At 63.5% G+C, this 27012-nt stretch overlaps 1 protein-coding gene across 1 annotated transcript; it reads left to right on the top strand.

Annotated features, from left to right (window-relative positions):
- The first annotated feature begins 586 nt into the window (after positions 1 to 586).
- Positions 587 to 27012, top strand: ADGRB2 (adhesion G protein-coupled receptor B2). The gene is made up of 32 exons (XM_062508877.1): positions 587 to 783; positions 5123 to 5991; positions 10133 to 10216; positions 11266 to 11430; positions 12457 to 12621; positions 13873 to 14037; positions 14681 to 14845; positions 14918 to 15019; positions 15494 to 15600; positions 16590 to 16784; positions 16876 to 16944; positions 17030 to 17138; positions 17211 to 17357; positions 17861 to 17936; positions 18006 to 18108; positions 18792 to 18835; positions 21060 to 21186; positions 21632 to 21735; positions 21999 to 22101; positions 22328 to 22478; positions 22723 to 22792; positions 22905 to 22971; positions 23096 to 23181; positions 23753 to 23851; positions 24547 to 24718; positions 24790 to 24885; positions 25015 to 25054; positions 25186 to 25844; positions 26078 to 26113; positions 26399 to 26503; positions 26658 to 26711; positions 26818 to 27012. The coding sequence occupies exons 2-32, from the start codon at positions 5199 to 5201 to the stop codon at positions 27010 to 27012; spliced, it is 4653 nt and encodes a 1550-aa protein (XP_062364861.1). The 5' UTR covers positions 587 to 783; positions 5123 to 5198.

The raw sequence follows: 27012 nt of genomic DNA, 5'->3' as shown, positions 1-27012 counted from the left end.
CCGGCTGGCGCCTGGCAGCAGCCGGGGCCGCCGGTGACGTGGGGAGGTGGCCCCGGGGTGGCCGAGAGCCTGGCCGGGGGTTGTGCCCGGGGCGCACGTGGAGCCGGTGGCACGGGGCTGGCTCTGAGCTGTGGCACTGGGGTTGTTCCCAGTGGTTGGGGACACCCTTGTCCCTCCCTTGAAGGCCGTGGCTGAGCTGAGGGGGGTCGTGGGGAGGCACCCGGCTCCTTGGGCTCACATAGGGAGGAGCGGGGTGGCGCAGCTGTTGTCGCTGTCACCGTCAGCGTCACCTGGCTGCTCTCCAGCCGCCCTCAGCAGGGAGGGTCCGCTCCCCATTCCCAGCAGGGTTCCTTGGTGACGGCGCGGTGGCAGTGGATGTGGCGTTGGCTCTGTGGCAATGACAGCCCCGCTGTGCCAGGCAGCAGCTCCTCTCCCAGGCCTGCCCAGTTGCCTTGTCAAGCCTAGTCACCATCCCCTGCTTTGATCCACGGAGCCAGGATCCTACAAATTCGGGATGTGCTGGAGAGAAAATGGACTCGGAACCGGCAGAGCGGGCGCTCGCTCTTGGACCAGGAGCCACGTGGCAGAGGAGCTCCAGCACTGGCTGGGACACGTTGCCAGCTCTTCCCACCTCCCTCTGGTTCTTCTCAGCACCTTCAAGGACCTTTGGCAGTGGAATCTTCTGCCTGGAGTCACTCCCTGCCATGCTGGAGATGGCACCGGGGGTGCTCGGCTCTTCCCGGTGGGCTCATGGCTGGTGGAGAGCTCTGCCCTGGCACCGCTGTGGGAATAGACTGGACTTCACCAGCCAGGGTGTCCCCATGGCTGTCAAATCCCCCACCCTGTGCTTTTCAGATGGGATGGGGGCTGCAGGATGGACTCCCCACATCCCCGTGCCTGGAGGAAGACGATGCTCCAGCCCTGGGCTGCTGGGCTGCCTCAACGCTTCTCCATGGGAATTTGGACTGAGGCCCTGCAAACTCATTTCCTACCACGGGCCCGTCCTCTAATGGGGACGGGGCTGGCTCGGGGCCACCTGGCTGGGTTTCCAAACGTCAGAAGCTCTGTAGCTGCTGGGCGCTCACGAGGGCCATCGTGTGCCCCCTGCACTGTTCCTGTCTGTTCCTTCTTGATGTCCTCCAAGAGCAGGATGGAGCCAGGCCCCTTCTCCTCCCTGGAGCACCTCAGAGGCTCCCGGTGGGGCTGGGTCTGCATGAGAAAAAAAAAAAATACAAATCCCCTTTTCGGGATGAGCACAGATCCTGCTGCTGGGACTCAGAACCCCCATTTGGAGCCTTCACGGGTCTCCTAGAATGGAGCTGATGGAAAAGAGGGACTCGCATTCCAAGGATGTGGAACAAACTCCTTCAAAGAGGCTGTGGCTTCTTCAGCCCCTCGGGGGGCGGGGGGGGGTTTGCCTCCAGGTACCCCCCCCCCCCGCCATGGAGGGCCAGGGAGGAGTCAGCACACGCCATTCCCTGGCAGAGCAAATCCCTAATGCCGGCAGAGATTTCACTGTACTGTCTCCGGTCCTTGCTTTTGGAGTGGAGTTTTACCAACAGCAGTTAAGTAAAATAAATAAAGAGTCCTGTGCTTGCCAGTCCTCGCGAGGCCGCGCCAGGGATTGGCAAAGCGGCACCATTAATTACAGCTCGGCACCGCGGCCAGCCTGCCGGCTCCGGGAGAGGCCGTGGCAGCACGCCGGGGAGCCAGAGGGAGAAGGGAGACGTGGAATCATGGAAGAGAGAGCAAAACGTGGTCCTGGACACCGGGGGAATCGTGCCAGAGCGGGTGGAAGCAGCTGGGATGTCGCTGTCCCTGCTGGGTGTCCGTGTGTGCACACGCGTGTGCAAGCGTGTGTCGTGCAGGGATCTGCGTTTCCGGGCTGGAGGCTGGGATTGCAGAGGAGTTTTTCCCTTGGAATGGTGCTGATGTGTTGATGGAGGGGCTGGGAAGACTCAGGACACCCCAGCTCGGTGTTGGGAGTCCCCATGGAGGTGTTTTGGAGAAGCTTTGGACGCTTGTGAGCAGCTGGGGAAGACCCTGGGGCTTGGAGGGTGCTGGGAATTGCTCGTTGTGGCTCTGTGTTTGTCGCTGTCACCTCTGGGTGGGCAGGGATGGGATCCCGTGGGATGGAGCCTCACGGCTGTGCCTCACAGCCTGCTCCTTTCAGCAGGGAAGCGAGGCTGTTCCTGAGCGGATCAACCATTCAGGATGCCCCAGCCCTTCCTTACTTTTCATCCCTTTATCCTAAGCCATGTTACTGTTAGGAATTTTCATGGATCAGGTATTTTTTCCCATGGATTTTGTATTCTTTACAGCCTGTTAAAAGAACAGTTGGGTTAAAAACCACATCCCTCCACCCCCAAATCTCCTCTACTCTGCCATTAATCGTTTCTCAGATTATTGATGCCGAGGGGTTTAGTGCTGTCCATTTATCACTTTTTTTGGGGACTGGTTATTTGTTCCTGGCATTTCCTGGCCGGAGACTGTCACGATCTGGGCTCCTGCCGTGCTGGGATGATGGAGCTGGACCAGGTTCCAGCCAAAATCCAGGCAAAACATCCTCAGGGAAACAACCTGTTAGTGCGTCGGGAGCAGTGCCGTGCTGTGGCCAGGGAGAGATGAGCCCCGGTCGGATCCTGCTTTTCCCAGAGCGATATTCCAGCAGGGACGCGCCGGCAGTGATGGAGAGGGACCGCGCTCCCAGGACGCGGAGCCCGGGCTGTCCCTTCCGCCCGGCCGGTCGCTTTCCCATCTCTGTGATGGCTCTTTAAAAGCTTTAATTAAAGCTTTAAACCCACCCCCTTCCCTGCGCCCGGGCGGGAACAAAGGCAGATGGAAGGGGCTGGAGCGGGCGCCTGCGGCGGGCGAGCGTGCCAGGCTGTGCCCGCCGTGCTCCGGGCGACATCGCCGTCCCCAGGGAGCACCAGCCACTCCCCAGCAGGGCTCGGGTGGGGAGGGGGTGCTCTCCAGCTGCCCCCAAGGACTCAGCAGCGCTGCCGGGTGGTTCATTCCGCGTGGAGCGAGGTGGTTTTGGAGGCAAACGGGGGAGATGCCGGAGCAGCCGTGCCCTGGCACCGCGGCCCGGCTGGGCTCCCCCGAGCTGGAGGATGCAGACGGTGACGCTGCAGGGCTCCAGGTCCCCGCCGTGCTGCCGGGTGGGGGTGATGGTGACCCCTTGTGCCACCCGGCAGCTCCCGCCGGGTGACTCGGTGGCCCAGATGTTAAAGATCTCGGCCCGGCTCGCGGATCAGTGAAATATTTTCACTGCAGCAGCAGCGGCGGCGGCAGCAGCGGCGGCTCCAGCGCTGCAGGGAGCGGTGCCGGTGCCGAGTGAGCTCTGGCAGGTTCGGTTCAGTCCCGGCTGGGGCTCGGTGTGGTGCAGGGCTCCGGGCAACCGCAGTCCCGGCAGGTTTTTGGGGCTGGGAGGAAGCTCCCCATATCCCAGAACATCTGGATCATGCGTGCCTGGAGAGGTGAGGCGTGGACTGCCCGGCTGTCCGGCCCCGAGCCTTCCAGAGGGTGGGATGGATGGGGGATGGATGGATGGATGGATGGATGGATGGATGGATGGCGGCGCCAGAGCGTCCCTGCTCGCTGCTCCTGGGTGAGGGAAGCAAGAACCATCTTGTGTCCCTGCCAGGCTGCGGGAGCCCCAGGAGCTCGCTGCAGAGCAGCAGCGTGTCCCTGCCTGACCTCCTCTCCCTCCTCCTCCTCCTCCTCCTCCTCCTCCTCCTCCTCCTCCTCCTCCTCCTCCTCCTCCTCCTCCTCCTCCTCCTCTCCCTCCCCCACCCCGGCTCTCCCGGAGCAGCAGAGGGGGCTGCGGTTCTCTGGGGGACCCCAGCTCCTCGGTGGGGGATGCCCCTGGTGCTCCCCGCTCTGGCTGCAGTTGGAATTCGGTGCTTTTTGGGTCTATCCTGTTGCATTTCCTGGGGTCTCCGGCTGGGAGTTACTCCCGGAAAGTGGGGTTTTCTTCTGCCCCACATCCCCCTGCTTGTATCGGGGATGTCCAGCCCGGTCTGCTCCCGCTGGCTCCATCCCAGTCCCCCTTTCCCGTGCCCTGGAAGGGGGGGAATGCCAGCACCGAGTCCCCCCCCCCCCCCCCCCCCCCGTGCTGCCGGGGCTGCAGGAGCCAGCGCCAGCCTGTTGCATGAGAATCGGGATATTTTTAGCTCTCTAATGTCCCCGGAATGGCTCCAGCGCAGGCTCGGTCAAGGCTCCGTGTCCCTCCCCGGTGAGCCGGGGGATGCCCCAGTATCACCAGCTCGGCCAGCGGTGGTTCTGGAGCAGATTTGCTGTTTGAGGGTGGAGAAGAGCAATCCCCGCTCCGTGCCAAGCGCTCGGCATCCCCAGCACACGGCTGAGGGAGGAGGCGAGCGGCGACCTCAGCGATTTTGGAATCAACCTCTGCCATGGCGTCTGGCCCTGTGGCCACCTCCTGAATGTCCCCGGCTGTCCCCAGGGCTGTCCCCTTGCCACCGCTGCCCCGGGCACAGGCTGAGTGATGCTGACACGTGCACGGCGGCCTTGGCCTCTGTAGAGCCACGCTCAGGGCTCACTTAATAAGGCCACCGCGTGCATTATTTTATTAATGAGGTATTAAAAAGCCATTCACGGTGATGCTCTGCATTCCCAGAGAGGTATCTGAGAAATCTGTGCTGAGCAATGACTGCTCACCCTGAGCCCAGCTCTTAAGACAGATGTGGGGACACCACGCTGCTGGGGTGTCACCGAGCTGCCAGCCTGTCCCCACCATGCTCCAGGGCACCAGAATTAGCTCCAAGGGCTTTTTTAGCCCTGTCTTGGTGGTTTCTTGCCCAGGCTGTGCTTGGCCAGCTTGGGGCGGAGGGGATGAACTGCGGGTGTGGGGGTCACTACAGTGAGGACCTGTGGGGCTGGGTCTTCGCTCTGGTTGTTTTGGGGTGAAGTCCTCGCTCTGTGCTGCACTGTCCCCAACATGGGGACTCATTGGCAGAGCAAGGAGTCTCCTGTGATGCTGAGAGGTGGCAGATGGGGACACGGACCAGGCGGGGACATGAACCGAGAGGAGACATGGGGTAACTGGGACGCTGCTCCCACACCAGCCGGGCTCAGGGCAGGCTGCTGACCCCCAGCCCAGCTCCACAGTGACCAAAACTTTGGGTAAGCCTCTGTCCACGTGTCCATCTGTCTGTTCTCAGGGCAAATGCCATAGGATGACCGCTGCTGGTCCCCTCTTACTGGCTGTGATATCGTCTGTCCTGTGGCTCACGCGGGGCTTCGACCCGGCTCCCAGCGCCTGCTCCGCCCTGGCCTCCGGTGTCCTCTACGGCTCCTTCTCCCTCAAGGACCTGTTCCCCACCATCTCCTCCGGCTGCTCCTGGACCCTGGAGAACCCCGACCCCACCAAATACTCGCTCTACCTCCGCTTCAACCGGGAGGAGCAGGTCTGCACTCATTTCTCGCCCATGGTGCTGCCGCTCGACCACTACCTGGCCAACTACACCTGCGACCCCCGGGGCGAGGCCAGCCCCGCGCCCACCCGCCAGCACCCGGAGCAGCAGCAGGAGGAGGAGGAGGACGAGGAAGCCGAACTGGAGCTGTGCGAGGGCGCGGGGCCCTTCACCTTCCTTCACTTCGACAAGAACTTCGTGCAGCTCTGCCTGGCTGCCGAACCCGAGGCGGCCCCGCGGCTGCTGGAGCCGCAAGCGCTGGAATTCCGTTTCGTGGAGGTGCTGCTCATCAACAACAACAACTCCAGCCAGTTCACCTGCAGCGTGCTGTGCCGCTGGCTCGAGGAGTGCCTGCAGGCTCCCGGTGCCCGCCGCTGCGGCTTCACCCACGCCGGCTGCAGCTGCCAGGCCGAGAGCCCTCCAGTCCCCCGGCGCAACGGCACCCGGCCCCCGGCCCACCCCGCGCCCACCCCGGAGCCCCCCGCCCCCGACTGCTGCCCCACCGAGCTGCATTCTGCGAATGCCAACGAGCTCGACCTGCCCGAGGTGCCACACGGTGAGTGGGGACCGGAGAGGGACCCCCCCCCCCGTGCAGGGCAGGGGGTGCCCGGGTACCGCTCGTGGTCGTGGAATGGGTGGGTTGTGCCTGCGCGTGGTCCGTGGTGGATGGGGGTGGTGGGGATTGCGTGTGGAGCAGGGAATTGTTCAGCGGGTGGATGCTGCTTGTGTGAGATCTGTGGGGCCAGCTGGGAACTGGGCATGGAGCACAGAATCCATGGGATGGATGAATCTTCTCCGACCCCACTCCCAGGGCAGGATGGTGCCAAGTGGGTGCTGGGCATGGAGCAGGGAATCCATGGGATGGATGGATGAATCCTGGCTGTGCACACTCCTCAGGGAAGGAGGGTGCTGTGCACGATGCAGGGAATGGATGAATCTTCTCTGAGCCCATTCTCGGGGCAGGATGGTGCCCGTTGGGCGCTGGGCATGGAGCAGGGAATCCATGGAATGGATGAATCTTCTCCGAGCCTACTCTCAGGGCAGGATGGTGCCCGTTGGGCACTGGGCATGGAGCAGGGAATCCATGGAATGGATGGATTCTACCTGAGCACACTCCTTGTTGCTGGAAGTTTCCAACGGGACACTGTGCGTGGAGCAGGGAACCCACACAAAGTTCAAATCCTTGGAGCTTCACCTTGGATGGCTCAGCCAGGCCTGGCATCGCCGCGGTGACCCCAGGGCTGCCAGGGCTGATGCCACGGCTGCTCTGGCACATCCCACGTGGCTCCTTGGCCTGGCTCGTCGCCTCCTTGGCACGGGAGCCAGCTCGGTCTGCCTTGGTGGACACGTGGAAAACAATTTGCAGGTAAAATGACCCTTTCTCGTGGCAAATTACCCTTGACTGCTGCAGCCCGGGCGCTTGTTATTCCAGGCAGGATGTCAGGGCACGGCGGCCGGGTTATTAACCAGGCGGAATGAGGCCATTTGCTCGTTCCGGGATTGTGGGAATGGCTCAGGATAAAGCAGCCGGCTCCGGGATCAGGGCCGCCTCACACTGGTGCTGCCCGTGTCTGCCGTGCCAAGCCCGCCGAGGCGATACGGGGATTTTGGGACACATCTGGCCAGATGTTCCCTTCGGCAGCCTCAGGGTGATGCGCGGGCAGGAGCAATCCTCAACTGGGCTGCGCGGGGTCTTTATCCGGCAGATTAGGTGGCGGGGCCGGGCCGGGGGTGTAGAGATAATTTCATTGGGCTTTAGCATTTATTTCAGGAGCTAAATGTCATTACGGGCAGATCCCCCACTAAATCCCCGGTCCGTTACAGCTGCAGGGCACTAAATCGCCTCATCCAGAGGGGAGCTGCTTGAGCTGATTTTATTTTTTTTCCCCCCCGTTTTTGTTATTTTTTGGTGTTTTTTTTTTCTTTGTTTGTTTAGGTTTTTTAGTTTTTTTTCCTGTTTGTTTGTTTTCCCCTCTAAACGCCACCGTCCATGGGTGATTAAGAGAGCTCAGTGCTGGGGTCAGGTGCCAGCCCCGAGGTCAGCCTGGCTGACCTGTGCCCGAGGGGTGACACCTGTGGTGGCCGGGAGCTGTCTGGGAGAGAAACGGGATCCTGGATGGGATGGAAAAGTGGGATGCAGGATGGGATAGAAATGGGAGATACAGGATAGGATAGAAAAGGCGGATGCAGGATGGGATGGAAAAGGAGGATGCAGGACGGGATGGAAAAATGAGATGTAGGATGGGATGGAGAAGTGGAATCCAGGATGGGATGGAGAAGGGGGATGCAGGATGGGATGGAAAAGTGGGATGAGGATGGAAAAGCGGGATGCAGGACAGGATGGAAAAGCAGGATGAGGATGGGGATGGAGAAGAGGGATGCAGGATGCGATGGAGAAACGGGATGTTCCTCCAGGGAACCCAGGATGGGGTGGAGAAGCAGGATGCTCCTCTAGGGAACCCAGCAGATCCCCAGGGGTGTCTCGGTGGGGTTTTTACCCCCGGGCCTGGCACAGGGCGCCGGCCAGGGAGGTCCCAGAACTGCTGGCAGGACTCAGTGCCACATTCCGCCTCTCTGGCTGCGACGGCCGCAGTGCAAACTCCGGCTCCTTCTCCAAATTACATTTGACATTCAATTAAAGCCTGGAGCGCCCGGAGGTTCAGTGTTATTGCGGTGCCAGAGCCACGGGGGTGATGCGCTGCCTCGGCCACCCCTTGTGCCACACCACTGCCACCATCCCCCTCCCCAGGGTGTCACCGCGCCGAGCCGCGGGGCCGCAGCACAGAGCTGCCCTTCATGTAGCGAGGGGGGGGTCCCTGGCTCCCACCTGGCCTCCCCCTGGCCCCCCGGGGTGGAGAATGGTCTCCTTTCAGGGGGATGGTGGCACACAGGGCCGGGGGGCTGAATGGCGCCTGTGAGCCCAGGCTTGGCGGGCGCCCAGCGCTGATCTCAGCGGCTCCTCCGCCGCAGCGACGTGGGGCTGGCACCTTCCCAGAGCCTCCCCACAGCGGTGACCCCGGGGTCCCCCGCTCCCGCGTCATCCCCGCCGTGGGGAGGCTCTCCCAGGGGGATCCGGGCTGGAGGCACGTGGGTGGAAAGCGTGGATGGGTTGGAGTTTTGTGGGGTGACTTCGGGTGCGTTCGATCCTGCTGCTCCAGGCTCTGGAGGAGGTGTGTCCCCTCTAAAGACCCTCAAAAGGGTGACCCCATCTTTTCGATGACGTTTGGGTGACCCTGCTGTGTCCAGGCCAAGCAGTACCAATTGCGGATTTCCCTCACCCCAAACCCATCCCCGTTCAGAAACCAACCCCCAGCGAGGTGCTGCTGGGACAAGGACACAACCAGCCTTGGGATTCACCTTGAGGTCCCCAAAGGAACACCCCTGATGTCCCCAAAATCACCTCCTATCCTTGCACCCCCCAGCTGTGGGTGCTGGGGGACCCCCGGGCAGGGTGGGGTGCGGTGCCGGGGTTGGCCGCAGCCTCCCGGCAGTGACAGCCGAGGATTTAGTGCTCTCTGAAGGAAATTGAATTTGGTGTCTCTGTCGAACACAGCCAGGGAGAACGCCCTCATATATCCTCAGGATTTATGGTTTTCCCCAGGCTCCTGCTGTTCCGTGTGTAATTCTGCTGTGGTGCTCCCGGGGGTAGTGGAGGGGATGGCCCTGTGGGGAATTCAGGCCCCACAAACGCCCCTGGGCACCCCCTCCGTGTCCCACGTCCTCCCTGTGTCTCCCATGCCACCGGGAATTCCATGCCCAGGAGCAGGATGTCCAAGGACAACATCTGAGGGTGCCAGCGGGGAGCCCTGAAGGGTTGCCCTGAGTTAAGACAAAACTCAAATTTGGGGCTTTTTTGACAGCACAGTCAGTGCCAGAGCAGGCTTTGCTCCCTGCCTGGGGCTGGGTGTCCCCGCTCCGTGTCCCAGTGGGAGACACCATGTGCCCTAAGCACCCTGCCAGTATCAGGTGTCCCCATGCCACCTCCCCTCCACCCCTGGGGACATCGCTGTGTTTGGCTGGCAGCTCAGCAAGGCACCTGTGCCATCCCTGTCTGCTCTCCTGTGCCGTGACCACAGAATTTTTGGGGGTGACATCCCTGGGGGAAGGAGTGGCATCCGTGGTGCTGCGCCACGGTTCCCCATGGCACATCCAGCAGGGATGAATCCACGGGAACTCCAGGGCACAGATTTGAGGACGAGAGTCTCTCTGGAGGACAGGAAGGTGGCCCGGGGGGGTGTGGGGGAGGCCGAGGGAGGTGTCCCCCCGTGCCAGTAGCCGTGTCCCCCACCGAGCCCTGCACATGCCAGTTAATTTCACGCCAAGCGCTCTTGATGGATCACTTGTTATTTTTGGTGAGCCGAGCCATAAATTCGTGCCACCTCAGTGCAGCAAGCTGATAAGTGGGGACGGGGGAGCGCCTGTGCCTGGCACAGTGGGGACACGGGCACCCTGCCTGCACCAGGGACGTGGCACCCCGGGCTGGGATCCAGCTGTGACACTTTTGGGGTAGCTGTGACACACGTTTGGGAGTGTGCTCAGTGATGCTCAACCAGGGCTTGCTCTCAGGGGTGCCAGGGTGCTCAGAATGGGGTCAGGCATCCCTGTATCCCCCTGAAATGTCTTACGCTGGCCTGTCCCCATCCTTGTCCTCAGCCCTGTCCCCTGCTCACTCTCATTTGGGAATTTCTCTCTCCTAGGCAATGCGGTCGAGGAGAACCAGAAGGTGAAGACCCAGTGGCCACGGTCAGCGGATGAGCCCGGGGTCTACATGGCCCAGACAGGTACCAGGAACAGGCAGGGGGACACCGGTGACACCGGGCTTGTGGCACCTGGGCAGGGGTGACAGAGATGGAGCAACTTCCTTTAGCTTCCTGCCCACGCACTGCCTTAATTTGCTCCATTTATATATTTTTTCCTCTGCACTTTCCTCCGAGGGTTGTAAAGAAAAAAAAAATCTATTAATTGTTTCGTTCAAATGTATTTATTTGGCAAATCCATCTGGGTAATTTGAGCATGCTGCTCCCCCCTCCCCAGCCTCCCTGATTTATGGTCGGAGGGCTCGGAGGCGAGCGGGAGATGGATGAGCCCCGGCTCTGCTCCATGTGCTTGGCGTGCAGAATTCCCCACTCACAGAGGTTCTGCCCCACTGGGAGCTCCTGGGTGACCCCAGTGGTGACCCTGCGTGACACAGAGCAACCCCAGCCCGTTGTCACCGCCGCGGGTGACATGGAGACCATGTCCTGCCTCTCTCCAGGACAAAAGGTTCCCTTTGGAGCCCTCCTCCATATATCCCAGTTTAATTGAAACGGATGGGCTCTGCTGCTGGGCTGTCCAAGAGCCTCAGAGACATCATCAACCTTAATAAAAGCCGGTTGTTGTAAATGTCAGTGTGTGACGGGGTGGGCAGAGGGAGCCGTGGAGAGCTGCCCGTGCTGCCCACTCTGATCACCCTGCCCGTGCTGCCCGCTGCCCACCCTGTCCCTGTTGCCCACCCTCCCTGTGCTGCCCACCCTGTCCACCCTACTCACCCTGCTCAACCTGCCAGTGCTGCCCCCTGCCCCCCCTGCCCCCACGCCTGCGTCGCCAGCACCTCCCGGGATGGATCCTGTCCCTCACCCCAGCTGCGACCCCGTGCCCCGATCCCTTCTCCAGCTCTACCTGGTGCCGAGCCCAGTGCCACCCCGAGTACACTGCCACCCACACCACCCCATCCTCACCCCTGCGTTCACCCGTGCCACCCTCCCACCTCTCTGCCCGCTTCACGGGGTTGCCCTGGTGGCATGTCCCCTGTCCCCCCGCCCCGGGCTCTCAGGCTCCCTGTCTCCCTCAGGGGACCCTGCGGCGGAGGAGTGGTCTCAGTGGAGCGTGTGCTCCCTGACGTGCGGCCAGGGCTCCCAGGTGCGGACGCGCTCCTGCGTCTCCTCTCCGTACGGGACGCTGTGCAGCGGGCTGCTCCGGGAGACCCGCACCTGCAACAACACCGCCACCTGCCCAGGTACGGGGGACACCGGCGACACCGGGGACACCACCGGGGACACCGCGGGGCTGCGCTGCCGGATCCCCGCAGGGCAGAGCAGACCGGTGGGGACAGAGACAATGCATTGTTGGGACGTCTCTGGGGTGTCCTCGAGGTGCTGTGGTGGATGAGAAGGGTGTCTTGGCACGGTTCTGGTGCCCACCCTGTGCTGGGATGTTCCGAGTGCTGTTGGCATCCCTCCATCCTCTGGAATCCCTCTTGGGAGGTATCTGGAATGGGTGCCCTGCCAGCGGGGCTGCTTCCAGCGATTTTCCTCTGGAGCTCCTTGCCATCCTCTCTCCTGGCAAACTGCAGGCTCCTCCTGGATGTCCCCGAGGTTTTGTGCTGGAGCCTGGGGGATTTGAGCCTGGCATTCTGAAAGATTCCCGGGGCTGAGCTGCTCAGTGCCTCGAGGCAGGTGACAGGCAGGATGCTGAAGGTCTCCTGTCTGTCCGTGGTGGTGTCCGTGCGTCTGGTGTGGGACATGGGAATCAGAGGAACCTGAGGGTGCCACGGTGGCAGCTGCACTGCCCTGTCCGAAACTGTCTGGGCAGTTTCAAGGGATTTTCACCTCTGGAACATGCAGCGTCCACTCCCCTCCCTGCCGGGGAGCGCAGGCCTGTCCTGGCACCTCGAGGAAATGGGAGCATCCTTTAGGATGGTCCCTGATCCTTTCCTGGGAGCACTGAGCTCCTGTGGATGCGAGGCGCAGATCGTGCTCGGTGTGCTGACAGGGGTTGGGGTGACCCACGTGTGGCTTTTGGGGGGGACATGCGCCACCAGTGCCAGGACCCCAAAAGGGAGGCTGGAGCGGCGGAGGGGTGGCAGCGGCACCGCTGCCAGCTCAGGGATTTGGGATGATGAAGGAGCAGGCAGCGCTGGGAACTGTGCCCGGTTGAGCCTTGGGCACCGCATGAGGGGTCTGCCATGACAGGACCCATCGGTGCCAGGAGGAGGAGGAGGAAGAGGAGGAGGCTGGAGCCCCTCGGCTGTGCTGTGTTGCAGTTCCCGGCGCGTGGGAGGAGTGGTCCCCGTGGAGCCTGTGCTCGGTGACCTGCGGGCGAGGGGCCAGGACCAGGACGCGGCGCTGCGTGGCCTCGCGGCGCGGAGGGAAGGCCTGCGAGGGCCCCGAGCTGCAGGCAAAGCCCTGCAATATCGCGATCTGCCCGGGTCAGTACCTCCCTCTCCCCACGCTCCTTCTTCCCGTCGGGAATGCCAGGATGTGGCTCCAGCCGAGCGCCATGGCCACGCTCCTGGTGCTGCCAGGGATGGGTGGCACCGTCATGAGGAGCTGGGACACAGGGGTGCTGTGACACCGGGTGTACCATCCTGTCCCTGCTGGAAATCCAAGTGGAAAATCGGTGCTGTTGGCCATGCTGGGGTCTCCAGACCCCAGAGTGGACAGGGATCCAGCCTGGGGACCACAGAGGAAGTGGTTCCTTCCCTACCCATGTGCTGTGTGTGGCACTGGAGTGGCACAGGGACCTTGTGGAGTACAGGGAGGTGACAAAGGGGGTCGGCTGCAGGGTCTGTCTGCACACAGGTGGCAGTGCCACATCTGTCCCTTCCTCCTCTGTGCCAGGAGTGGCCGTGGTGGTGGCTGTGGGATTTCTGCAGTGACAGGCAGGGATGGTGTCCCCATGGGGACCCCACGTTACACAGCTGGCAGGGAGTTCAGAGCAGGGGGAGTGTGCGAGCTGCTCCTGAAGCAGCTCTGGCAGCGATGTGGCACCCATGGCACACGGCTTTGGCCATGGCAGTCCTGTGGAGATGCTGCTGGAGCCTTGAGCTTGGCAGGGAACGATGCCAGGGATGCTGGATTTGGTTGGAAGTGATGTCAAGGATGCTGGATTTGTCCAGAAGTGATACCAGGGATTCTGGGTTTGGTTGGAAGCGATATTAGAGATTTTGGATTTGGCTGGAAGTGATACCAGGGATGCTGGATTCAGCAGGGCTGATGCCAGAGATGCTGGATTCAGCCAGAAATGATATCAGGAATGCTGGATTTGGTGGGAATTGATACCAGGGGTGCTGGATTCAGCCTGGAGTGATACCAGGAATGCTGGATTTGGTTGGAAAGTGATGCTGGAGCTTCTGGATTCGGCAGGACCCATGCCAGCGATGCTGGGTCTGTTCGGAAGTGATGCTAAGGTTGCCAAAAATACCAAGTTTGGTGCGAGCAACACCCAGCTCCCTACGCTGAGAGTGTCCCTTGTGTCGCAGCCGGCGTGGGGGGCCAGTCCCAGTGACAGTCCCCACACCCAGCACTGCCTCCCCAGTCCCACCCAGGACAAGCCGGCACATCCGTAGGTTGGACCCGTTACCCGGAGAGCCCGGCGAGGGGTCACGGCGAGCCGGGGGTCGCGCGGCCGAGCGGCCGCTGTGCAGTGGGAGCTGACACCGCTCTCCTTGTCCCCGCAGTGGAAGGGCAGTGGCTGGAGTGGGGCGCCTGGAGCCGCTGCTCCGTCACCTGTGCCAACGGCACCCAGCAGCGGACGCGCAAGTGCAGCGTCTCGGCCCACGGCTGGGCCGAGTGCCGCGGTGCCCACGCCGACGCCCGGGAGTGCTCCAACCCCACCTGTCCCAGTAAGGCCCCGCGCGCTGGGGGGGGATTGGGGGGACGGCCACGGCACCCGGCACGGCTCGCGGTGTCACCGCCGGTGACACCCGGAGTGCTGGCAGCCCCCTCTGCTGCGAGGGAGAAGGAGCCTGAGGGTGATGCCAGGGATCGCCAGGCACGGCTCGGCTGGAGGGTTGGCACTGTCCTCGTGTTGGGTCGCGTTGGGGACCCGTCGGTGGCAGGTGGCTGCGGGTCCTGTCGTGCTTTGGGTGTAGAAGCATGAGGGACGTCTCACGTGCGCAGACGGGGCTGGGGACGGCTCTGGGAGAGGGGGACACCTGGCTAAGGATGGAGCACGGGGTCCTCATCCTGTCTCTGGAGCCGCTCCTTGCTCTGTGGGAGATGTCACGGCATCGGTGGCAGCCGCGGAGGGAGGTGGTGGCTGTGCCACGGTGCCCATGGATGGTAGCAGGGAATGAGGGGCATCTGCACCAGGATGCCAGTCTGCTCTAAAAGAGATTCAAATCACCGATCCATGGATTTCACACCCCGCGGGATTTCGGCTCACAGCGTGTGGGGGGAGGCGCTGATGCTGCCCCGTGGTCGTCCCCGCGGGTGCCACTTTCCACGGGCAGAGTCGGGTGTCCCACAGTGTCCCCATCCCCACAGCAGACAGCAAGTGGGGTCCTTGGAACCACTGGAGCCTCTGCTCCAAGACCTGTGACACCGGCTGGCAGCGACGCTTCCGGATGTGCGAGGGCACGGGAATGCAGGGCTACCCCTGCGAGGGCACCGGGGAGGAGGTGAAGACCTGCAACGAAAAGAAGTGCCCAGGTATGGGGTACCCCCCACCCCAGCTCCCCTCACCCCACATCTGGGCAGTGCTGATCCCCCCTCTCCCCCCAGCCTACCACGAGATGTGCAAGGATGAGTACGTGATGCTGATGACCTGGAAGAAAACGGCTGCGGGGGAGATCATCTACAACAAATGTCCCCCCAATGCCACAGGTGACACCAGATGTCCCCAGGGATGGAGTAGGACAGGGGGTGGTGGGTGGTTTTGGGGTCTAGCACCTCAAAACCCCAGGGCCAGCAGGTGGCATGAGGGACAAGCAACCCAAAACCCTCTGACCTGGAGCAGAGTAGGGTGGGTGGCATTTGGGTTGAGCCACCCCAAAGCCCCAGGAGCAGAGGGTGGCATTGGGGTAGAGCCACCGGGAACAGGACAAGGGGTAGTGGGTGAGATCAGGGATGAGCACCCCCAAACCCCAGAGGCTGATGGTGGTATCGGGATCAGGCACCCCTAAACCCCCCGATCTTAGAGCAGAGCAGGGGCTGGTGGGGTCGAGCCACCCCAAATGCCCAGGAGCAGAGGGTGGCATTGGGATTGAGCTACCTGGATCAGGGCAGGGGGCTGCGGGTGGCATCGGCGTGCCAAGAAGGGATTCCAGTGCCAGCCCCAATCCCAAATCTCCATCACAGGGACTGCCAGCCGCCGGTGCCTGCTGAGCCCCCACGGGGTCGCCTATTGGGGTGTGCCCAGCTTCGCCCGCTGTGTCTCCCACGAGTACAGATACTTGCATCTCTCAGTAGGTGCCCGCTCTGGCGCGGCCCCTTCTCTCCCCTGTCCTTGTCCCTGAGGCTCTGTCACATCCCCGGCACCCCAAGAGCCACCTCACCTCTCCGGCATGGGGAAACTGGGGCAGAACTCCCTGGGTGGGCTGGGAAAGGGGATCCCATCCCGGCTGTGCCCATGGGAAATGGTTCTTGGGATGGAAAGGTTGCCTCAGATCTCATGGAATCCCCCGTGGGGTGGGAATAGGGATCCCATCCCAGAGCTGGAGGGGGGGGGTTCTGGCTGGAGTTGTGTTCCTGTGTGCATGGGAAAAGGACAATGCCCCCGAACCCATGGATGTCCCCAGATCCCCCTGGATGTCCCCAGACCCCTGTGAATGCCTCCAGACCCCACGGATGTCCCCAAACCTCTGTGAATGTCCCCAGACCCCATGGATGTCCCCAAACCCCTGTGAATGTCCCCAGACCACGCTTCATGTCCCCAACCTCTGTGAATGTCCCCAGACCCCACAGACACCCCCAAACCCCTGTGAATGTCTCCAGACCCCATGGATGTCCCCAAACCCCTGTGAATGTCCCCAAACCCCTGTGAATGTCCCCAGACTCCACGGATATCCCCAAACCCCTGTGAATGTCCCCAGACCCCTGTGAATGTCCTCAGACGCCATGGATGCCCCCAAACCCCTGTGAATGTCCCCAAACCCCTGTGAATGTCCCCAAACCCCTGTGAATGTCCCCAGACTCCACGGATATCCCCAAACCCCTGTGAATGTCCTCAGACGCCATGGATGCCCCCAAACCCCTGTGAATGTCCCCAGACCCCATGGATGTCCCCAAACCCCTGTAGACTCCCTCAACCCGCACATTCCACAGCTTCCTTAATTACCACAATTAGCTTTGCACTCTCCCCCCTCCCCCGGGCTCTGGGGATGATAAGGGACATTCAGCACTGCTGGGGGGTGGTGACAGCAGAGTGACACCGCTGTCCCCACCCCTGTACCAGCTGCGGGAGCACCTGGCGAAGGGCCAGCGGGTGCTGGCAGGGGAGGGCATGTCCCAGGTGGTGCGGAGCCTGCTGGAGCTCATGGCCCGCAAGACCTACTACAGCGGGGACCTGCTCTTCTCCGTGGACATCCTGCGCAACGTCACCGACACCTTCAAGAGGGCCACCTACATCCCGTCCTCCGAGGACGTGCAGGTAGCGGGCAGAGGGACAGGCAGGGTCCCCTCCCCGGGGAGGTGGCGGTCGGTCGGTCGGTCCCCAGCCCCGCTGAGCCCCGTCCCCGCAGCGCTTCTTCCAGGTGGTGAGCTACATGGTGGACGCGGAGAACCGCGATAAGTGGGAGGATGCCCAGCAGGTGAGTGGCACGGTGGGATGGTGGCAGCTGGGATGTCCCCACCAAGGGGGTGTCCTCATCACGATGGTGGTTGCATCTTCCGCAGGTTTCTCCCGGCTCTGTGCACCTGATGAAGGTGGTGGAGGACTTCATCCACCTCGTGGGGAACGCGCTGAAGGCTTTCCAGAGCTCCCTTATCGTCACCGACAACCTGGGTGAGTGGCTGGGTGGGCACGGGGACCTGAGGGGACACAGGAGTGGGAGGTGACCCCCGTGTCCCCTGGCAGTGACCAGCATCCAACGGGAACCCGTGTCCGCCGTGTCCAGCGACATCAACTTCCCCATGAAGGGACGGCGGGGGATGAAGGACTGGGCCCGCAGCTCCGAGGACAAGCTCTTCATCCCCAGGGAGGTGCTGAGCCTCGCCTCGGCCGGTGAGCAGGAGCGCCCAGCTGTGCACACAGCTGGAGGGGTGCACATCTGGAGCGGTGCGTGTGCTTGCTTGAATGTTCCCGGAGCACCCGGGATGCTGCACAGGTGTGTGAGGCTGCACATCTGGGAGATGTTGTGAGTGCACATCTGGGAGCGGGCAGGTGTGTGCACAGGTGTGGACGTGCCACGCGAGTGCGCATCTGGATGCACGAGCGTGTGTGAGCCTGCACATCTGGAACTGTGCGCGTACGTGTGGGCCTGCACATCTGGAGGCGTTGCATGCCCGCACGCACAGGAGTGCACATCTGGTGCAGATGTAGGCTCACGCCTGGCTCCCATTCACACACGCACACGCACACACCTGAGCGGCATCCCCAGGCGTGTGCAGGTGACCCACGCGTGCTCTGGGGCCGTGCGTGTGTGCCAGCGCACATCTGGGCGCACATCTGGCAGCCCCTCGCGTCCCCTCCCGCGTGTCACCGAGCCCGTGTCACCCTCCCCGCAGAAGCCGAGGAGTCGTCGCACTTCGTCATCGGGGCGGTGCTGTACCGCACGCTGGGGCTCATCCTGCCCCCGCCCAGGTGAGTGGCACCGCCCGCGGTGTCCTCTGCTGTCCCCCGGCCTGTCACAGCCCGTGTCCCTTCCCGCAGGAGCCCCCTGGCCGTCACCTCCAAGGTGCTGACGGTGACGGTGCGCCCGCCCACCCGGCCCGCGGAGCCGCTCGTGCTGGTGGAGCTGTCCCACATCATCAACGTGAGTGTCCCCTCCCCTGGCATCGGGAATGTCCCTTCCCAACTCACTGTATCCCCCTTCCCATGGCTCCAGTGTGAGTGTCCCTTCCCATGGCACCAACATGAATGTCCCTTTCCGTGTCACCAGTGTGTCCCTGTCCCATGTCACCGTGAATGTCCCTTCCCACATCACCAATGTGTCTCGTCCCATGACATCGTGTCCCCCTCCAATGTCATCGATGTGTGTCCCCCTCCCCATGTCACCAGCCTGCATCCCCCTTTCCACACCGTGGCTGTCGCTCATCATCACGGAACGTGTCTCCCTCCCACATCACTCTGAATGTCACCCTCTGTGTCATCGCACAAGTGTCCCTTGTCCCACACTGTCACTGTGCATGTCCCCTCCTACTGTGTGGCACTTCCTCATCATCAACCCTCCTGTGTCACCACCACCGTGAGTGTCCCCTTCTCCTCCGATGTGTCACCCTCCTGTCCCAATCCTGTGTCACCTCCGAGTCCCATGTAGGTCCCTGTCACCTGCAGGCACTGAGAGCTGGGCAGTTCCCAGTTTGTGGCACAATCCCTGTGCCCACAGTGGGGACGTGCCAGCCCTCGGACACCTGGGGGATGTCCCCAAGGGTCACATATCTTCGTGGGGTGGGGGCAAGGCTGGGGGTGAGCTCTAACCTGTCCCCGTGTCTGCAGGGCACGTCCCACCCGCAGTGTGTCACCTGGGACTACTCAAGGACGTGAGTGAGGGGCAGGGGCACAGGGACACAGGGACACAGGGACACAGTGACACAGGAACACAGTGACACAGGGACACAGGGACACAGGGGCACAGGGACACAGGGACACAGTGACACAGTGACACAGTGACACAGTGACACAGGGGCACAGGGACACAGGGACACAGGGACACAGGGGCACAGGGACACAGGGACACAGGGACACAGTGACACAGGGGCACAGGGACACAGGGGCACAGGGACACAGGGGCACAGGGACACAGTGACACAGGGACACAGGGACACAGTGACACAGGAACACAGTGACACAGGGACACAGGGGCACAGGGACACAGGGGCACAGGGACACAGTGACACAGGGACACAGGGGCACAGGGGCACAGGGACACAGGGACACAGGGACACAGGGACACAGGGGCACAGGGACACAGGGGCACAGGGACACAGTGACACAGGGACACAGGGACACAGTGACACAGGGGCACAGGGGCACAGGGACACAGGGACACAGTGACACAGGGGCACAGGGGCACAGGGACACAGGGACACAGGGACACAGTGACACAGGGACACAGGGGCGCAGGGACACAGGGACACAGTGACACAGGAACACAGGGACACAGTGACACAGGGGCACAGGGGCACAGGGACACAGGGGCACAGGGACACAGTGACACAGGGACACAGTGACACAGGGGCACAGGGACACAGGGACACAGTGACACAGGGACACAGTGACACAGGGGCACAGGGGCACAGGGGTACAGGGACACAGGGGCACAGGGGCACAGCGACACAGGGACACAGGGACACAGGGGCACAGGGACAGAGTGGTGGCAGGGAGGGGCTGGCAGTGCCGGGGGAGTGGGGGGCGCTGCTGGGAGGGAAGGGAGCGGGGATTGGAGCAGGGATGGAAATAGGAATGGGAACAGGGATTGGAGCAGGGATGGAAAGGGGGTGGGAGCAGGGATTGGAGCAGGGATGGAAAGGGGGTGGGAGCAGGGATGGGAGCAGGGATGGAAAGGGGGTGGGAGCAGGGATGGGAGCAGGGATGGAGCAGGGATGGGAACAGGGACAGGAACAGGGGTGGGGTGCAGGGATGGGAGAGCAGAGACAAGGAGCAGGGATGAGGAGTCGGGACCATCCCTTCCTTTATCCCAGCCCCACCGGCACTGGTGATCTGAGCTCCCACGGGATCGATGTGGCCCCGGAGCCACGGGGCAGTCCGCGCCAGGCTGCCAGATGTGATTTGTTAGTGCTGGCAGGAATGAGGGAAAGTAGGGCAGGAAGGGGGGTGGGCAGGGCTGCGGGGTGGGGGAGGGCACTGCCAGCCCCCCTGCCCAGGTAGCCGCGGGTACGCCGCACTTCGGGGTCTCTGGTTCCAGTTCACCCCCCAAACCGGTGCGGAGGTGCTGGCTGTGATGAGCGTGGCAGGTCTCAGCCCGATGCCGGGGACAGTCCCCAGCTGTCCCACAGACCCAGTTCCCAGTTTTCCTGGCATGCTGGGAGCTGTGGCGTCTCTCCCTGGGCATGGCAGTGTCACCCCCCTCTCTGCTCCCTCACTGGGGGTTTCCCCATGGCAGGAGAGGTCCCTGTGACAGGAAGGATGCCCATGGTGGAGAAGTCCCTTTAAAATGAAGGGTCCCCATGGCAGAAGCATCCCCAAGGGGGGTGGGTCCCCATGGCAGGAGGGGTCCCCATAAAAGGAGGGGTTCCCATGGTAGAAAGGTTTTTCTAGCAGGAGATGTTCCCATGACAGAAGGGTCCCCAAGGGGCAGGGGGGGGGTCCCCATGGTACAGGGGTCCCCATAATGGGGGATCCCCACGGTGGGAGAGGACCCTATGGAAGGGAGGGATCTCCATGGAATGAGATAGGGAATCATCACCCCCTGGGAGGGGACACAGGTGCCAGGGGGCCCTTGGGGCTGTCCCTGCCTGTCCTGGCACTGCCTCCTCCCCTCTCCGCGGTGTTTCCTCCTCCCCCAACCTGTGTGGGATTATTAAACCTGCAGCCTTCCCGCTGCACCGCTCCCAGCAGGATCAGCCCGGGGCAGGGATGGCTTCACTCCCTCCTCCCCGAGCTCGGGGGGGCCCCTGGCAGTGCCCCCCTCCGTGCCTCCCTCCGGGGAGGGCCAGGAACGGGTTAACTGCGGAGAGGGCGCGAGGGGCTGCTCGTGTTTGATCATTTCAAATTGCTCTCCCTCGCTCTCTCCCCATTAATCAGGGATGCTGGCTTGGGAAACTGGGACACGGAGAGCTGCCAAACCCTGGAGACCCTCCCGGCTCACACCAAATGCCAGTGCCGCCAGCTCGCCACCTTTGCCGTCCTCGCACAGCTGCCCAAGGACCTGGTAGGGGACAGGGTGGGGACAGCCACGAGCCGGCTGGGGACATGGGTGTGGTGGGGGGGTGACCCCCGGGCTGAGCGGAGGGGGATCCCGAGGGACGAGGTGGGCACTGGAGGGTGGGGGTGTCCAGCACTAGCCAGGGGAAGGGTTCCAGAACCCCCCAGCACCCCCAGCAGGGTGGGTTTGTGTGGGCAGGGGCTGCCGTGGTCCCCAGAGCTCAATCCAGGGCATTGCTGTGTGCCAGGAGGGGAGGGGGCAGCCCTGACCCCCCACCCCATTGTTGTTCCTTGCATGTCCCCTGTTGGGGTGGAATTCACCACTGTCACCGACTCCCTGTGGCATCCAGGGGTCCCCAGTGAGGGGGTGGAGGGCCCAGAGGGGGCAGGGGGCTGGCAGGGAGTAGTGAAGGGTGGCTGGGCTCAGCCAGTTCCCCCCGGTGTCCCCCCAGGCCATGGACCCCTCGGGGACACCATCGGTGCCACTGATGATCGGCTGTGCCGTGTCCTGCATGGCCCTGCTGACCCTGCTGGTGATCTACGCGGCCTTCTGGAGGTGACCTGAGGGTGCTTGGGCACCTGGGGGGCACCTGGGGCGTGAGGCCGTGTGGGGAGGGGGTGACAAAGGGGGACACGGCACCAGGGAAGGCTCAGCAGCAATGGGATTAATGGGAATGGAAAACCTGGGTGGGAGAAGATGCTTGGGCTGCCCCGGGACAGCGCCCACCCTGCGGCAGCGTGGGACCAGGGACAGGGACAGGGACAGGGACAGGGACTGGGACAGTTTGGTCCCCCGGCCCCACGCTGCTCCTGCCGCAGGTTCATCAAGTCAGAGCGTTCCATCATCCTGCTCAACTTCTGCGTCTCCATCCTGGCTTCCAACATCCTCATCCTCGTGGGCCAGTCCCAGATGCTCAGCAAGGTCAGTGCCACCACCCTGCCACCACCCTGCCACCCTCGGTGGGGTCCCAGGCCACTCGCCTTGTCCCCTGCTGGCTCCCAGCAGCAGATTGGATTTGGATTAACTCGATCCCGGGATTAAATCCCCCGTGTGCTGGTGGCTTTGACACAAACCTCACCGTGGGCGTGGGGGTTTAACCTCCGCGGTGCCGGTGTCCTCCTGATGTCCCCGTGTCCCCACCCTGCAGGGCGTGTGCACCATGACCGCCGCCTTCCTCCACTTCTTCTTCCTCTCGTCCTTCTGCTGGGTGCTGACCGAGGCCTGGCAGTCCTACCTGGCGGTGATCGGCCGGATCCGGACACGCCTGGTCAGGAAGCGCTTCCTGTGCTTGGGATGGGGTAAGATCCCGGCGTGGGTGGGTGGGGGGCACCCCTCGCCCATGCCTTGTACCCCCCCAGGCTCATCAGAGGGGAAACTGAGGCACGGTGGAGGAAAGCAGACCCAGGTGTCTCGGTTGTGGCACTCTCAGGTCACGGGGAGCTGTCAGAGGAGCCCCATCGCTGTCCCTACCCTTGGGGCTGGCATGGTGGGGGGACAATGCCACCTTCCTCCAGCTCCTCCAGCCTCGTGTCCCCTCTCCAGGGTTGCCAGCCCTCGTGGTCGCCGTCTCCGTCGGCTTCACGCGGACCAAAGGCTATGGGACAGCGAGCTAGTACGTGGGGACGGGGGACACGGGGCATGGGGGCTGCTGCGGGCTGGCTGGGAGCAGGGCACGGCCACAGGGCTGTCCTGTCCCCTGACATGTCACCCACTGTCCCCTGCAGCTGCTGGCTCTCGCTGGAGGGCGGTTTGCTCTACGCCTTCGTGGGACCCGCTGCTGTCATCGTGCTGGTGAGCTGCTCCGAGAGCCTTGGACCCCCCCAAAACTCACCCGGGGAGGGGAATGGGGGGCTGGTGGCAGCTGCTGTCGTGGGCAGGGGGGGCCCGTGCCAGCCCTGAGTCCCCCCTCCCGCAGGTGAACATGCTGGTGGGCATCATCGTCTTCAACAAGCTCATGTCCCGCGACGGCATTTCAGATAAGTCCAAAAAGCAGCGAGCTGGGTAAGTGTCCTGCGCCCCACGGGGGGGTCCCTGGGGCTGCCCCCTTCGCCCCCCACACCCTGCCAGGGGCTGCGCATGGGGGTGCCCCGGCAGCGGGGTGAGGGTGGGGCAGATTTCACCGGGGGGCCAAGCCAGGGGTGAGCGCTCCCCCCACCTTGTTGGGGGCCGCTGAAGGGGCAGAATTTGGGGGCCAGCCATCCTCGGGGGAATGGGGGTCCGCAGGCCGCATCCCCCCCTCCGTGCCCGCCCCCTCCCCTGCAGCTTGGCCACCCCCCCTCGCCATTAACAGCTGCCGCCCCCGACTAACCCGGCGCTCTCTCTCTCTCTCTCTCTCTCTCTCTCTCTCTCTCTCTCTTTCTTCTCCTCCTCCCATTTGCTTCTTGCCTGTGTCCGCCCATCCATCCCTCCACCCATCTGTCCATCCATCTGTCCATCCCCTCCCCGCCGTCCTGCCTTGCTCTCCCTACCCCTCCCCGTGCCTGCATCCTCCTCCTCCTCCTCCTCCTCCTCCCCAACCCCCGCGTGGCCCGGTCCTGGCCGCGGGGGCGCCGGGGGGGCGGTGGGCTCGTAGCTCCGAGCCCCCCCCGTGCGGCAGCCTGCTGCTGAAATGCACCAAGTGCGGCGTGGTGTCCAGCGCGGCCATGACCTCCGCCACCGCCAGCAGTGCCATGTTAGTGCCCGTCCCGCGCCCGCCGCGACCCCCGCCCCGAGCACAGCGAGGGGAGGGGGGCTCTGGGAGTCTCCCCGAGGGGGTTGGGGGGACGGGTTGGGGGTCCCCGAGGGGAAGGAAGGGTGACGCTGTGTGCTCGGGGCGGGGTGTCCCATCACGTCTGCATGGCATGGCTTCCCATGGCAGGTCACCTCATTGCCGGGGTTGGGGAGGGGGGTCTTCTAGGGTGGGGTGGGGTAGGGGGGTGTCCCCCGGATCCTCTTCCCGGCGTGTGAGCTCCAGAGGCTGCTGAAGTCCCCGCTCATGGGGGTTAGTTACAAGAGAGGCAGCCCTAAAATTCACCGCTGAAAAGAAAGAATTAAAAAAAAATAATCCCCTCTCTGCTGTTCTGGTGGCGGTGGGACGGTGACGGTGGTCCTGCATCCCCCTCCCACCCACCACCCTGTGGTTGTGTGGGGACAGGGACACACCTGGGGGAGTCCCACAGGTGCCCTCAACCCTCAGTTCCCGGCCGGCGCTGGCTTGGGGACACCGAGGAAGAGGGGACAGCTGTGTCACACAGCCCCGGCCATGCTTGTGGGGCGCGGGGCGAGGCTCGGGGGCTGCTGCGGGGGTAGGGGGCGGTGCTGGGGGGGGTTATCCCGGGGCTCCCCCCGCCCCGCGGGCTCACCCCGGCCCCTCTCTCCCTGCGCCAGGGCATCGCTGTGGAGCTCCTGCGTGGTCCTGCCTCTGCTGGCGCTGACCTGGATGTCGGCCGTGCTCGCCATGACCGACCGGCGCTCCATCCTCTTCCAGGTCCTCTTCGCCGTCTTCAACTCCGTCCAGGGCTTCGTCATCATCACCGTGCACGGCTTCCTGCGCCGAGAGGTGGGGAGGCGCCGGAGGGGCGCCGGGGGCCAGCCCTGGCCGCGGGGCCGTGACCGGCTCTGTCCCCGCAGGTCCAGGACGTGGTCAAGTGTCAGATGGGGGGGTGCAGGAGCGAGGAGAATGAAAACTCGCCCGACTCCTGCAAGAACGGGCAGGTGCAGATCCTGGTGAGTGGGTCCCCCCCTGGAGACCCCGCCGCTGCCCGTGCCGGCCATGGTGCTTCATTTCCCCGTCTCTCTCCTTCTTTCTCTCTCCTCTCTCTTCTCGCTCTCTCCCTTCTTTCTGGATTTTTATAGACAGATTTTGAAAAGGACGTTGACCTGGCGTGTCAGACAGGTGAGCTCTCCTCTGTTGTCACGGTGCCACACCTGGGAGGGACAGGCAGCACGAGCCAGGGGGTGTCCCCTGTGTCCCCCACCCTCCGTGGGACCCTCAGGGCTGGCTCTGACCCCGCTCCCTGCCCACAGTGCTGTTCAAAGAGGTGAACACCTGCAACCCCGCCACCATCACTGGCACCTTGTCCCGCATCTCCCTGGACGGGGACGAAGACCCTAAGCTCAACACCACCTCGGAAGGAGGTCTGGGCTTCTCCAGCCTACCCGGGAACATCCCTCCCACCAGCATCCTGGTGCAGGTGCCCAAGATGACGCCCAACGTGGTGGCGGGTCTGACCGAGCTGGGCGAGCCCCCGGCGCAGCAGCTCGGCCTGGAGGCACCGGGCCCCGTTTACCTGTGCACGGAGAGCAGCCTGCGGCCCCTGGAATACGGCTGGATCCGGGCCCCCGAGCCCCCCCGCGAGAGCGACTACATGATGCTGCCCCGCCGCACCGGCAGCCTCAAGCCCTTCCCCCGGGATGAAGGGACGCTCGGTGCCGGTGTAGAGGAGGCGGTGCCCGGCGGGACGGGGCGCCCGGCGGCTGAAGGGGACTCCTACCCCGGTTTTGTGGCCGTGGATCACGTCAACGTGAACCTGAACCAACCCTACGCGACGGTGAAGGCTCCCTACGGGCTCCAGTTCAAGCAGCATCCCACGGTGAGGCAGATCCTGGCCTCGGAGCTGTCGGAACGCAGCCGCACCATGCCCCGCACCGTGCCCGGCTCTGCCATGAAAGTGGGGTCCCTGGAGGTGAGCGGGGGGCTGGTGCCCGTGGGAACGCGTGTGGGGGTGGGAGGTGTGTGCCAGGACACGGGTGCACGTGTAGGGTTGCATGGATTCTTCCCTGTCCATCCCTTCCTTGGTGGGATGAGCCCCGTATCTCCCAGCCCCTAAACCCTGAGTCGCCCTCATCCCGGACCTGCAAAGACCTTTCCCTTTTCTTCTCCATCTCCTCCCCCTGCTCCTGCCTGTCCCCCTGCCAGAGGAAGAGGTTGCGGTACTCTGACCTGGACTTCGAGGTAAGTCCTGCCATGGAAGTGTCACCGGTGCCATCGTGGGGGACTGATCCAGTTTGTCCCCACTCCCTTTACCCAGCCAGCAGCTCCTGAGCTCTGAGGGGTTTAGACCAGGCAGTAACAAGCGTTGGCTCTGGATTAAAACACCAATGACGAGCGTGGAGCGAGCTCTGCTGCTTGTCCGGGATGGCCCAGGAAGGCAGGGATGGGGACAGGGACAGGGAAGGGGACAGTGCCAAGGCACACCGGGCAGTGCCAATGGCCACAGGCTCTGCTCTGCCCCCGCAGAAGGTGATGCACACACGAAAACGCCACTCCGAGCTCTACCACGAGCTCAACCAGAAATTCCACACGCTGGATCGGTACCGGGCTCCGTCCACCGGCTCCTCCAAGGTGAGGTCCTGGAGGCCCAATCCTGCTCTGCACCCTGCAACCCTTTACCTCCTCCTGCATGGACTGTGGCACCCCGGGGAATCTGGGGACACCCCGGGGACGCTGGGGACACCCCGGGGCGCTGCTGGGACTGAGCGATGGGGTTTTTCCGCAGCGAGAAAAGCGGTGGAGCGTCTCGTCGGGCGGCGGGGACAAGAGCACGGGCAACGTAAGTTCCTGAGCCCCCGCTGGGGGTTGTCCTATCCCATCCTGGAGGGGCCTGCACCCCGGGGCTGTGGGACAGAGCCAGGCCACAGCTGCCCCTCACCCCTCAGGATGTGACCAGCCCCGAGGAGCAGCGGCCGAAGGCTCCGGCCGCGCCGCCCAAGCCATGGAGCACATTCAAGGCGATGACGCTGGGCTCGCTGCCCAGTGCCCAGCGGGACCGGCTGGAGCTGTGCCGGGCAGACTGGGACAACCCCTGCGCCGGCCTGGACGCTGCCGACGGTGATTTCCAGACGGAGGTGTGA

Source organism: Cinclus cinclus, chromosome 26 (genome assembly GCF_963662255.1).
Source record: "Cinclus cinclus chromosome 26, bCinCin1.1, whole genome shotgun sequence".
Classification (NCBI taxonomy): domain Eukaryota; kingdom Metazoa; phylum Chordata; class Aves; order Passeriformes; family Cinclidae; genus Cinclus; species Cinclus cinclus.
The sequence above is the reverse complement of the archived record's forward strand: the minus strand, read 5'-3'. Positions and strand labels throughout refer to the sequence as shown.

What these genes read in the sequence shown, in the direction of transcription:
- ADGRB2 (XM_062508877.1), top strand. Translation starts at nt 5,199, where the DNA reads ATGACCGCTGCTGGTCCCCTCTTACTGGCTGTGATATCGTCTGTCCTG. An exon ending in ACCTGGGACTACTCAAGGAC is followed by an intron (nt 18,836 to 21,059) that starts GTGAGTGAGGGG and finishes CCCATTAATCAG; the next exon opens with GGATGCTGGCTTGGGAAACT. An exon ending in CTTCCTGTGCTTGGGATGGG is followed by an intron (nt 22,479 to 22,722) that starts GTAAGATCCCGG and finishes TCCCCTCTCCAG; the next exon opens with GGTTGCCAGCCCTCGTGGTC.